The 14,183-nt window shown below is 39.7% G+C and overlaps 1 protein-coding gene across 2 annotated transcripts in view; it reads right to left on the reverse strand.

Annotated features, from left to right (window-relative positions):
• PPP4R1 (protein phosphatase 4 regulatory subunit 1) overlaps window positions 1-14,183 on the reverse strand; it is a 68,803-nt gene continuing 54,620 nt past the window's right edge. For both annotated transcript variants that reach the window (XM_050891995.1, XM_050891996.1), the window contains 8 exons: window positions 9,904-9,999; window positions 8,400-8,585; window positions 6,688-6,849; window positions 5,979-6,079; window positions 4,120-4,240; window positions 3,888-4,022; window positions 2,745-2,886; window positions 1-1,034 (listed from right to left, as the gene is read on the reverse strand). In XM_050891995.1, coding sequence (XP_050747952.1) covers window positions 871-1,034; window positions 2,745-2,886; window positions 3,888-4,022; window positions 4,120-4,240; window positions 5,979-6,079; window positions 6,688-6,849; window positions 8,400-8,585; window positions 9,904-9,999 — 1,107 coding nt within the window. In that variant the 3' untranslated portion in view covers window positions 1-870. The remainder of the gene's footprint in view (window positions 1,035-2,744; window positions 2,887-3,887; window positions 4,023-4,119; window positions 4,241-5,978; window positions 6,080-6,687; window positions 6,850-8,399; window positions 8,586-9,903; window positions 10,000-14,183) is intronic.

The raw sequence follows: 14,183 nt of genomic DNA on the forward strand, positions 1-14,183 counted from the left end.
TCTTATTAATAAATTTTATTTGGACAAGTAGAGAACAACTTGTATCACAACAGCTTTAAACAACATGATTAAAGACTGCAGCACTCCAAGGAGGCTCACAGATATGTACAGTATATGAAGAAAAAAGTTGCACCTCAGAGCCGATCATGATCAAGTTAAAAATACCTGACTTAAAGTACATGTGCTAATAAATTTCCTTTAGGTCATGACCAGCATGAAAATAATTAGGACACAGGTACTCAGCAAAGTTTTCTGCTAATGGGTACAGCAATATGCTGCATTTAAGGATTAAAATCAAATTCTAGTTTAGTGTTAGCACTGAGCCCTTAAGAGAAATCCAAATTTCTACTTTTCCCCATTTACAAACATCAATGCTATTCCCACTCAAAGGTGTGCCCAGCTGCACACAAATCAAGTCCTTGAATGATAAAAACTTTTAGCGCTAATACTGGAGGTCTTACATCCCGGTATAAATTTGCCTTTCTGGCCATTTCATCTATCAGTTGCTACAGAAAATACTTGCTAAGTTAACTCCTCAGGAGAAACAATGCAGGTCTCTGGAAATCACATCCTTTCTACAATGAAAATGATCTGCCAATTCAAGTTTCATTTATTCAGGAAGACAGAAGATTTAAGGCTTCGGTGGCAAAAATAATCCTCTGAGCAGTGTTTTTCTAAAGTCAAGCTGACACAGGTATGTTTACTTTTTCTTGACTTAAAATCCCTGGTATCAGGTTTAGATAACATCCACCTGTTAAATCTGGCAAGATATCTCTCCTTCCAAAGAGGTTGTCCTAGATCAACCATTTCAGAAGCATTTGAGGATAGTTTGTTTAAAATTTTTTTAATTATAGCAACATTCAGAACTTTTTAGTAAGTTGATGAAGCAGTGCTCATGGCATCATCTGCAATTTTGGTGCTGGCAGGGTGTATGCTTGCAAAATATTTGACATCACTGTCATCATCCATTTGAAGCACCATAATTGTTTGTTCCACGGCTTCTTGATGAGAGTTGGCAGAATTTAGAAAATATTCTGTAAGAGAAAATGCACAAGACTTATAGGAGGAAAAGACGGCAGACACTTCAATGCAAACCTCAGCATACTGTCATGAGGTTCAAAATCTCAGGAGACAATGCACACATATAGTCAAACTGGGATATCTGAGCAGGCACATAATACACTTCTGAATATACCTATGAATTCACCTTAAAAAAAAAAAATCATTCTATGTTTCAGAGCACAGTTGCTCTAACAGTGCTGTTAGAGCACAAGATTTCTATGGTCCTTCAGTATAAAAGTAAGCGTGACAGACTCCATGACCAAAGAGGAAGAAAAACCCTGCAAGAGACTCAGAAGGAGCGTGCTTATATTTGTGATGGAGGGAAGGTATCACAAACCCATGGCCATGGCACTCCATTTCACTGGCAGGCTTGCCAAATAATTGTCAAACAATAAAACCAAGATAACGTGAAATAGGAATGGAGGAAGTTCCAACATCTGACAGTTTTCATGAACTACACAAGTTGCATAAAAGCAGTGTAACTACAAACAGCTCATAGGAAGGGCAATTTAGATCTGAGGTTTAAAAACTTCTGAACTTATTTTTTTAAATCTGCCTTTCATAATCTGTCCACCATCCCTAATCATACACACATCATCTTTGAGGCAGGGACTACTTGTATTATAAGCTTACACAGTGGCAGCACAAAATGAAGGTGCACCATCCAGGTGGGGAACACAAAAAATAATGAGGACAAGAACAAAAATACTAATACTACATGATAACAGGAAGAACAGTGACAACCTTGGCACAGTTAACAGAGGATAAATGACTGCACATCAGCTGATCCATCTTAACTGTCTACACATGCTTACTCAGAGTCTCCATCATGCACAAGACAGCTAGCAATAGCCTAGTTCTCACTGTGTTGGCATCCTTTGCATTGTCCAGTGTTTTGAACATTTTGCATTTTTCTTCACGCTGTCTACACTAGAAACAGTAGTCCTCAAGCCAGTGTATGGTTTTGAGAAAGAAAGTGACCAGAACTGGATGAAGTATTCCAAGAGTGGACACTCTGCTGGTTTACAAAATAGCATAATATTTCTAATGCTATTTTCCTTTACAGTGCTTTGGACTCTTGAGCACTGCTGACTCTTCTGGCATCTGCTATGCACTGGGGATGCTTTCCTAAGCAAAGTCTGCAATTTGGAAGTTGCATGTCTAATTTCCCTGAAGAGACTCCAGAGAAACTTTCTTCCCACTGCTACCATAAAATATAAAAAACAAAACAGCAGCCATCTCTTCTCCCCCAGTGAGAAAACAGATGGTGGATTTGCATGGAAGGATTTTTCTTTCTTATTCTTATTACACAGAACATCAACAGAATTTTTTTTTATCCAAATAAAGGGCACTGCGCAACAACTTCACAGTTGCTAGTTGTTCATTTGTACTTTCTGTGCCCTGAAAACACCTCTACAAACTAGCTCATTCAGGGAAAACGGTACCAAAAGAACAGGCTGGCATACGAGCAAGAACTCTTATTTCCTCAGCGTTACACAACAGTGGCTCTGATAGAACAAGGTTCATGGTTTTATCTCAGCCAAGGTAACATCCCACACCAAGGAGACTGTAAAAGCAAGAGCAACCCACATCTGATGTTGTTTCTTTCCCAGCTGACTATAGGAATGCGGAGGGACAAAAAGATACGCAGTCAGCCCATTGCAACTCTTTCTGTCACTAACCTTTCTCTAAAAGGGTTTGCTTTAATGTTTTTGCAAGCAGGACTCGAACGTTTGGAACCCTGTCAGATGCCAAGTGTAATAAGTGTGGCAACAGATGCACAGCAAACTGGTCCATGGGCAGGCAGTCATCTTCACTGATAGTCTGGCAAGAAGACAGAAGCAATTTCATTAGATTTCAGCACAGTGAGGATAAAATCCCAACACATAATCAGAGCTAACAGATCTTATTACCTTCATAGCACGAATACAGTAGGTAGTATCTGCAAAGTTTTAAAATACGGTACAATACTTTCTTGCTTCATTGTGTATGACTTTGTGCTAGTTAGGGTTGAGGAGATTCAGGCTCAGTTAGAAGCCCACTGTTTTGTATGAAGTCTGGCAACTTCCTTATTTTTATTGGTTTTTTAAATCACTGTATCATTTGAAAAAAGGGAAGAAAAGTAAAAGACCTTCCCAATCCTTTTCAAGATTGATTTAGTCTTTGTTTTAACTAGGTACTATATTAAGACAAGAATGGTCCATCACAATAAACATCCGTTGTACCCAAACATGTTTCTCTAAATAAGCTCAAAGCTCACATTTCTCCAAATACTTCAAAGAACTGTCCCACTTGGGCAGCAGTTGGCTCCCAGTCTGCACCTCTGCTACAGCCTCCAAATTTGACCATTTCCTTGGGACCCCAGCTAGTTTCAACTCTTCTGCTTATTTTGTTGAGAATACGTTGTTTTTGACCAAGCTGCACTAGCCAGCTAAGGAGATACAGGCAACTCCTAGTGCTTGATTTCTAAAGGGTAACCCAAAAAAGTGGTAGGCTGCTGCAGCATATTGTTAAAATCTCACTTCATGCTGAGTAACAAAGCAGCTTCCCAACTCGGGGATTATTTTGCTATGCTTTTGTTTTATATTCAACATGAGATCTGACAGACGTTAATATGCTAAGCTAAAGATGCATTCAAGCTCATCGGTGGAGCAACACTGAAGAAAGCAGCCATGAAACCTATTCCCTTGGAAACAAAGTTCTCAAATATTCATGAAAATGGTGTCAATAAACAGCTGAAGAGTTTCAGTTGCTATCCCCCTCTTAATTCTTACCACCACCGCCAGCCCCCCAAAACCAAAAAAGATGAACAAAAATCATTTCACCTGGCAAATAAAGACAAAAGTTTGCCGACCAGACCATTTGCGGCATCTACAGAACTTTTCAACAAGTTCATTCATGAGGTCTACCACGAAGGTTGATGTCGAAGCCATGTACAACTTTTTTACCATTTCACTAACCTTGAAGAAATGAGAAGAAAAAAAAAAAATACAAAAATTACTTCTGACCACCAACCCTCAGAGGTCTGAAATCCTGAATTTGCTTAGATTGCTTTACCAGCTTGTAAGAAATCCAACGGACAGAAGAGACTTTGTCTGCACAGAGGCTGAAAGCGATAGGTCGCAAGTAGTCATAAATGTCTCTGGCACTGTACAGATCTAGAAGCAAGATCAGTTGCCTACAAGATGGAAGAAGAACCAAACAGAGTACATTATAATAAAGAAGAAAGGTAGCTTTAACTGTGAATGTGATTATTTATATGACAACACTTGCCAAATATGCAATGTGGCCATAATAAAGTTACTGAAAAGTAAAATCTTCTATTTTTCAATGCCATCAGTTTGACTATGGGTCACTCGCAAATTTTAAATTGCCACGTATTCACAATGATGGCAAAATGCTGCATGAGCTCAGACAATGAAAAACTAGTGGAGAGGTAAATGCAACCTTGGTTCCCTTGCAAGGCAGGGATCCTGATAACGGCCACAATGTACCTGCAGCACAGTGATCCAGCTGTGAATGACACCGCAGTGTGCACATACATTTGAATACCTGGTAAAGACATTTCACATATAACACATGTATGGCTACAAAGCAACTACTCTGACTTAGTTTGCTAAGTATCCTCGGTCACTTAAGTACACTGATTTATCAAATCAATAAACTTCCTCTACTTCAGAGTATGCTGGACAACTAGAGAAATTATCAGTCTTCTTCAATTTGTAATGAGTTGATTAAGATTTCAGCAGGTTGCAGACACTAGTATGTGTCATGAATGGTAGCAAGTATGTCAAAAGAAGTGGCATGACATGTTACAAGCAGCCGACTGAACATCTCCATACCAGCAGTAACGGGTGATTTGTAGTTACTAAATCAAAACAACACTTAAATGTAGCAAAAACATCATGACATCATGATCAGTTGTTAAACTAGGTGTCTCAAAATTTAATTCAAAAGATACACTGTAATTAGTCATTACTATATGCTCATTTCATCATTCCTGCTAGAGAAGCCCTGGTCGCACAGTCTCTCCTCACAGGGTAATTGCTGCAGCCTTGATCATCTTGGTGGCCCTCTGCTGAACTTGTTGCAGTTTATCAGCATCTTTCCTGTACTGGTACAGATGCATTACTCCAGATGAGATCTAGAGTGCTGACTAGAGGGGGCTAATCTGTTCCCTCAATATACTGACTGTGCTCCTGTTGATACAGCCCAGAATTGTGCTGCCAGGACACACTGCTGGCTCATGTTCAGCTTACTGTCCTCCATTATACTCTGAGCCTTTCCAGCACAGCTGCTCCCAGGGCAGCCAGTCCTCAGTCTGGCTCACTGGCAGAGACTCTTCCTTCCCGCATGCAGGACTTGGCATCTGTCCCATGCTGAATTTCATAAGCCCCTTCCTCTGCTAGCTTTCCTGAGCAACTTCACCCTTCAGAGCTGCCTCCCACAGGAGCCCACCTACCATTTCCATGAAAAAGCCAAAAGTCTGCTCAGATGAAGTTCAAGGTCACTACTCTGCTACTCGCTTTCTTTACTCCCCTCAAGATCTTGATCTGCTCCATTTCATGGTCATGAATTCAGCCTACTCATCAACTACAACTTGAAGTCAAATTGCTAGAACACTTCTATTGACTTCAAGAGCAACCAGATGTGGTCTTCTCTTTTGGCAGCTTCTTTTTTATGGAAGGGTAATGTTTTCAACATACGGTGATGGAAAAAGACATTCAAGTTCCAACCATTATAAGTGATATACAACTACTGGGAATTTTTAAGCAAGGGGGACAAGTGGAGGAGGATAAGGACTATACACTAATGACAAATGAAATTAAGAATGTCACTGTAAAACATCTATTCTATGATTTTAACATTTTTAAATATCCGTAACAATAAAAACAAGCATCCAGGAAACTACATACTCAGCCAGCTCAGCACGGAAACGCCAGTTCCTGCTGTTATCAGTCACTAGGAATTCCTGAAGCTGATAAAGATACTCTCGTCTTTTGTCAAGATGAAGAAGCTGTAACAGTAAATATAAACATACATAAAGAAATGTAGGCTACAATCAGCAGATAGAACAAGAGCTTTAAAATACAACTAATGAAACACTTGCTTTTATTAAGAAAAAAATAATCTTTAGCAATAGTGTTGCTTTCCTGGGCTAAACCCTATCATGCTTAAGTCTGTAAAATCACGCTGGGCACTACTGAAAGCAAAATCTGATCTAGTCTCTACTTTTACTCTAGGAAACAAGAGGGGTAAGCCGTAAAGATAGTATTGACTTTAAAGGCTTTATGATTTGTGTGTTTCAGCTCCAAAAATGAGGCAGTTACAGAAAAACTCCTAAAGAAATTTGAGAAGTAAGCTGCATAGAGGTTAGAGCCATCAAAAAACTTAATACCATCCATTGGCACCTATATATTGAATAAAAATGCACAAACCAGGCTCTTCAGAGAAAAGAAAGTATCAGCAACACCTATCTCCTGTAAAATATACTCTAATATTCAACAGACATCCGTATGGATTCCCACAAAGAGTTATACCAGTGTTATGTTAAAAAGCAAGTGCATACAAAGAAATGAAGCAAAATACATAACTGCACTTGACCAGAGTTGAACACAGACATACCTTCAGAAAGTCATGCAAGTGTTTAAGCACACCTATCCTGACTTCATCTAGATCTTTTAAAAAGCCATTGAAGACAGGAACTAAATCTCCAGCTGTAAGCTGGTCTCCAAGGATGACAGCAAGTTCATGTATAGAAAATGCTAGTGTCCGCCGAACCTTCCACTGTAATATAAATAAATAAATAAATTTTATTGATGTATCTTCCAAAGTGCTCTATTTTAATTGAGGGTCAGTATCCAAGCTGGACTCCCAGCGAGCTACAGCACTTACAAATAGATTCAACAGTGTCTCATGTAACAACTGAAAATGAAATTGGAACTTTAAAAAAATAAAAAAAAAAAAAAAAAAAGGAAAAGGAAAGAGAGGACAAATGACAAGGTATCATTTCTTCCACCTGAATATCAAGGAACTAGGCAAATAGAAGTAATGAAAATATTTTAATTTTCCAGGTGTCGGGAAGGAAAATAGTATTCCTGACATCAGCACTCTTCCACACATTACTCTCTGCTTTAAATTCTTTTGGGTAAACTAGTTCCATACTACTACTCTCTCACTTGTTTAATTTATAAAACAGAATAAGATATATATCCCACTATATTTCAGCTGGCATATTTTAGCTTCCATAATAGGTAAAGTTTCACCCACACTGAGTGCCCAGCAGTCCAAGGACCAGTAGAGCTTTCACTCACTCTAAGTGGAAGGGGGCACTGTTTTAATGGAGTAACTATTTCAAATAAGTCTTTTTAAAAATAAAATAGCATCTATTCTTTATCCAGCACTTTCCAATTAGCATGGGTACTGTTCTTTTGCCCTGGTTTGGTGATTCAATCTTAATTCAGATTAGACTGGCAATGAACTCTGGACAGTTTTGAATACAGGATAATTTGTTTTTACTTATGTTTTAGATTTATTAGCTAGTTGTTTTTAATGGCTCCAAAAGAGTTCGGAAAATATGAGCAATAGCCATGTATAAAATTACTCACTACATATCACTGAGAACTGCTGCTCTGACATAGCAAGCAGCAAGTTCAAGAGAGGTGAAGTAGTCTGAGAATGTTTGAAAAAATAAAAAGAGCATCTCCAAAAAAGGAAACAAGGGGGGGACCGGGAAACAACTGTAAACGAACAGTAAAATGCACAAAGCCACCTCCTTACCACCTGACAACCACCAACCAACAACAAGAAAAATGCTGCTATTTCCAGTATTTGTTTTTAAAACAGCAATGCTGCATGGTGACAGTGATGTTATTCCCTTATGACTAACTGAATGCAGCACCAAAAGGCCACCAAAAGGCCTGGCGTGATGCTGACTCACTGAGCTCCAGACATGCCTGCAGGGGCACCTATCTGCTCACGCACAGCAGCACTGCCCAAATTCTCATACTTATGAGAATCCCAAGCACTGCCGTAAGATCTTAAGCGAGCAGAGGAAATTGGAGACCTCTCCTCACATTTCCACTGGAGATCCACCTCCTGCTCAAACTGCCCCATTTCCTTACTACCTGAGCACCACACACACCCAGCTTCCTCTGAGACAATCGTTACACTTTCATTCATTATACAACTAACTAATACAGCAACGGAAAGCTCCACGTAAACAGCAAAGCAACCCAACAGCCAGTAAACAACAGAAATCATCACAGCAGTTCAGATTATTCATTGTCACATCATAAAAGTTCAGATCATTCACTGTCAGAGCTTCTTGAGCTTACCTGCATGTCAGATGCCAGCGTCTCATAGGTATCTTTCAAACAGTGCCAATTCTGTCTGCCTAACGTAAGTGCCACACCCGGCAGGCTGTAGGCACAGTGTTTGGCAATCTCAGTATCAACTGTTTGTGCGCGAGATGGATCAGTCATTGATAAATACTGATCCAGCAAGGCTTGAGGTACAACATCCTATAGCGAGAAAAGGGTAGAGTGTTTACACTATTTTCAATAAATCCTCATAAGGCTTACTAAAACTCCAGGGCACACTGTCAGAAGAACATTTTTTTCCCCACAACTATAGAGTATTATTTAATTACAATCTCTTAATAAGAATGCAAAGGTTTTGTATTTCATAACTTCCACCAAAAAGTTCCAAAGAAATGATGACATAACTGGGGGCTATTTGAAAATATACAGACCAAAGTAACAGATGGGTGGGTGGATCACTGTCTACTTAGGCAGACCAGGAAATCAAGAGACTACATTCTACCCTTCTACAAACATTCAGGCTCGCAGGCTGTGCAAATTGGCCATTTTAACTCATCCATAAAAATAGGCAGAACAGCAAATGACGAGACTTGCTCAAAAATCATTTTCCTATTCCTCTCAAAATCTTGGGGAGGTGGGGAGGAGAAAACTAAATTAAAATGTCTTGAGGAGGGAGGGAAGGAGAGGGGGCAGAGTACAGTGTGTTCAGTATTGCTTCCAAACTCCCTAAATAGTCAGCAGGAAGGAAGAGGTTTCTCCAGAGACAAAGAGATCTCTGGTGAAGACCAATCCTTCTCTCCACTGAGAAATTAAAGCACCTGAACTAAAATTCTGTGAAAACTTCTTTGTGTTGACTTTAACACTCTTTGCTTCAGCTGTTGTCAGTCTATCTCAGGCACTGACTCTACCCAAGGGGGTGCACAACAGCATTTCCCTAACACAGCTGCTGAATAGTTCGGCTCACATAAGCAACAAGAGGGACTGATGTTCCCACTCAAGGAATCACACCGGTGCAGGGCAGCACGCTTAATACTGAACTATGCAACAACAAACATTCGATTCCTTTTGGGAAAGAAATAACAAAGAGACAGTTCAAGTTTAATGAAACACTTTCACAACTTTTCTGCAAAAAGCTGTCATGGGGTGGAGACGGTTCCACTCAAAACATTTAACAAAAAATCCTGTTTCCTCAATAACCTAATTTCCATTACAGGATAGTTTCCGTAGAAAATGAAACCAAACGAAACCAGAGCCTGGAAGTCTATGACAACCGTTACCTCATGTCAAAAAATACTGTCATCTCTTATACGTAATTAAAATAGAAGCAACTGCTGAATTAAGCCATTATCTCTGGAAACACAGAATATTTTAAAAATACTTAAGAGATTTGCCATATTTAATAGAAACTACATTACATCAGAAATGACTGAATGAAATGCATAAAAGAAATCCCCATATACATTAAAAAAATTCCGCTTATCTGATACACATAGGAAAAACAGAAGTCACTATCACTTACCTGTACTTTGGATTTTCTTTCTTCTTCAGGGCTGAAACTACTGTTGGTGCTCAAATCTGAATCATTATGAATATAGTGAAGTGTAGAATCCATATTCTATGAAAAAAGAAAAAAGGTCACACAAAATACACTAAAGGATTAAACACAAAACAAATGTCAACATCAAGAAGTGCTGTCCTCACCTCAGGGTCTTTTTCTTAGATTAAAGGAATACATGTTTTAATATCAAATACAATTTTGCTACAGCCTGAAATCAAAAGGTCTGCAAGATAAATCTTTCTGCTTTCAATTTCAAACACAGGCTCCTCTTATTCTGCTCCATTTTGGCTCTCATGGAACGAAAATCACAGGAGAGGAGTACCTTTGAGACTGCATTAAGGAAAATGTAACTAACATATGGGTCACATTGCTTCTCCCCTGAAGGGAAAATGAGAAAACATCTGTAGCGGATTTTGTTGGATTTGTTCCTTTGGATTTGTGCTTGAAAAAGGTCAAAACAAAGCTACCCTCACACTTCAGAGTAGAAACTGATGAGACTTACGCTGTTGCTCCTTTCCTAGAGGTGATTACTCTCTAATCTTCTCTACAGATGAGCTTCATCTTATAATAGAGAGTCCTAGTGGACCATAGCTGCTGACACTAGTCATCACCCCTCTCAGCGGTTCTATTAAAATAATTTTTAGCAATCATTCAAGCATGCTGGCTACATATCTGGGCCTTGAAGATAAGGACTGAGACTCTGTTTCAGAACTCTACCGAGCAGCAGAGGTTTGATACGCTGTGATAAACTGTGCTGCTGAGGGGATGCACTGTCACTTTCTATACCAGCGGAGTTCCCCAAATACAATGGACTTTGCATAATCAACCATGAATTTCAAGAAGTACGTGACGAATATTTGAAAAGTAGATCAGGCTGCTGTGTGGTAGAACAGGACAAAGGCATTTTTGCTAGATATGAGCCAAGGTATCTATTCACAGATGCTGCAGGGTGAGCTCTCAGGGTCAACACAAGCATCAAGAACATGCCTACTCTACCAGCTGTTCAGATCAGTTTGACAACGAGAATTTTCCACCAAACTATAAACTTCTTCAAAAAAGCCTCCAGGATACCATCTGTCTTCCTTGGTTTGACTTCAGACAGTTGCTTTTTCCTCTTCCATGAGTTGCTTTAATCTAAGCACTGGGTTGTAATTTTAGTCACTGAGGTATAATTACAGGTGATGAAGAACAGGCAGAGCTGTTGAGGCAATTGCATATCACTGGCACAGCAGCCCAAGTCACCTGTCAGGCTTATCAAGCAGCAGCAAGAAGGTGTCAAAGAGCCAAGGAAAGAACAGATCTGCAAGTGACTCTGTAACTAAATGTGTCCAGCAGCATACAACTCCCAACTACAAAACCTCCAGAGGCTCTGAAAACTGCCTCCGCAGGATTTTAGTTTGCCAGTCAATTCTTCACTCCTTTTTAGCCTTTTTTTCAGAAAAAGGGATCATTTTCAGCACTGCTAGAAAGTCACCAGCTTTGACCTCTTTCAAATCAAGAAATTATGAGGCAGCCAGCACAACCTAGTCACAGTGCTTTCCATTAGCTGCCCAGGTGCATGGACCAGAGGCTAGTCATCCATTCTGCTACAATAAAAATGAAAAGACTCCATCTCACAATCTCTGCTACCCCAGCTCTAAAAGGCTAAGTTTAAAAAAAAAAAAAAAAAAAAAAAAAAAAAAAAAAAAAAGAAAAAAGAAAAGAGAGATAAAAATAATACTTTATTGATTGAACGAAGTTGAACAACTAAATATACTGAAGGGTGTCACAGATGGGAACATTTTTACCCAGCCACTTTTAAAGTCAAGTATGCATTCCAGAAAGGAAGAGCTTCAGTACAGAACCACCACAGCATCAGCCGGCATTTAAGTCAATGCAGTATCTCTATTCCTGCAGATGAAGTTCCATCTGTACTTTTTCCATGTGACATGCACACACTGAACAGAGCCTAGCAGAGAGCCAGGACATAAAAATTCAGCAGGGTTTAGCCTGAAAGCTTCTTGCATACCAAAGTGGTGAACCACCACCTCTGAGATGCAAAATCTTTGTCATGGCCTTACAAATCTCTTACATGAGGTTTCCTTTAGCTGCAGTGTAACAAGAGCTCCGTGGTTGTGCTCCACAGACCCCTGCTCTGCGCCACGAGATGCACACAAAGCCCACAGCACCAGGACAAGTGGTGCTGGTGTTTCCTGACAAGGCAGCTGGCTCAAAGAGAGAAGAGGCCAGTCTCAGGGGTCCAGTCTCCTCCTGGCATCCACCCTCTTCTTAGAGACGTACTTGTGCCAGACAGGAGTGGGCTGATTTTAGTCCAGTTTCCTTTCTCTTTTTTTTTTTTTTTTCCCTTCCCTTCTCCCTCTACCTCCAACCAAAAAAAACCAGGACTCCCACACCCATCCACTGGGAATGCGACTTGAGGCTCACATTCATTTATCAAACCTTATAGAGAGCATACAACCTAAAGAAAATAAAAATCATGGCTCTTGAGGAAAAATAAAACAGCTACCCTCATCCTCAACAAACAAGCTTCATCTATATCCAAAAATCTTATCTGTTCACTCTATTACAACATTTATTTTCATTTGAATAGAGAATCTCTCTTTAACATGTAGCATTAACTCCTTCAGGAGCCAATACAGCCACAGAAGGACAAGCAAAGTGTGATTTTGCTTTGTGGTATCTGTGCAGAACTGTGAAGGCTGCTTTCAAATATAAAATTCTATAGTATGATTTTTCTAAAGTGTCCAGTAACCTATCGACATGTTGCTATGCTGAGACAAAATACAAACACACAAAACAACAAAAAAACCCAAACACCACACCCCACCACAATCCCCCCCAAAAAACCCCAACACAGCAACAACAAAAGCCCACCACAAAAAAAACCACCTGTGAAAATCAAGAGCTCTCTGCACTGCTAAGGGCAACAGTCAACAGTCCACTTGCTCAACAGATCACAGCTTGATTCCCAAATTCTAGGTCACCTCTATAATATCCTTTCACTTGTAAAACGAGGACTTGATTCAGTGCCAGTAACAAGCAAGGAACTGACAGATTAAGAGCATCCTTTTAAAGAGTAAAACTGAAACATGCAAAACCAACATATACCAGCAATGTGACAGGTTCTTAAACTTTCTGCCAGCATCATACTCTGTAAAGAAATAAAATACAGGACAGGTCCCTCTGAACAACCACCACCCTCATCACCCCCAAAAATCAGAAGGACAGAGGATACATTTACACTGTCATTTTACAGGTTAGCATTAGAAAGAAGTGACTACAACAGATCCTATGATAAAGAAACATATTCAGCCTGACATCAGGAATTGGGGGCAGGTTGTTTTTTTGAAACAAACCAACCAACCAACCACATTTGTAGTGTTAAATTACGATTGTGCATAAACAGCAGTATCCAAGTAAATGTCACATTCCTCCACTCCCCATATGTTTTGGGCTACATGGCAGTCCAACAGCTTAGGTGAAGAGTTAATTAAATGTCATCTAGAAACACTGCTCTAATTAAATAAGGTTGAAAATGTTTGCGCTGGACTGATGTCAACTCTTACACTTTTCAAAGATATTTATCAAAATTTCATCTGAAAATACCATTTAGGCAATGAGATTCAACAAATCAGTTGCTGCGGTTTTATGGAGCATATTTTGGAACCATTGCTTTCTACATAGCTATAGCTTTAAATACCACCAAAGCTTGTGGCACTATATGCAGTGAACATAGTGGGTTTGGCCTAATACACAGTACAGAACAGAAAATAGTATCAAATGCCACAGACTTCAGGCAGGCAGGGGGCAGTGGTGGGGTGCTGAAGAAGTAAGTGCAAAAAAACTTTAAAATGTTACTGATTGCTACAATTCACTTTCTCTTTCAGCAGTCCACACAACATCCTAGGCTGCAGGTCCTGAACTTCTCTTATGCAGGCCAGTAAACTCCTATAAAACATTTCAACAGGGAGCACAGGGAACACAGTACCTCTTTCTCAGGGGAAGGGGGGGACACATGGACAAGGAGCAAGGAGGGAGGGCACTGGAGAAGGGGATTCATTTATTATCAGTAGGGCTCTGTTTTAAGGAAGGCAATTTCACAGTAGTAAACTGCAGTAGCATTAGAACATCTTAAAATGTGATAGTCACAACAGAGATTTTAACAGAAAATTTCAAGAATTTACATGGACAAGCACAGAACTGGCAAAAACAAAAGGCACCCAACACAATTCATTTTATTT

The sequence above is a fragment of the Gymnogyps californianus genome, chromosome 2 (assembly GCF_018139145.2).
Source record: "Gymnogyps californianus isolate 813 chromosome 2, ASM1813914v2, whole genome shotgun sequence".
NCBI classification, from domain to species: Eukaryota; Metazoa; Chordata; class Aves; order Accipitriformes; family Cathartidae; genus Gymnogyps; species Gymnogyps californianus.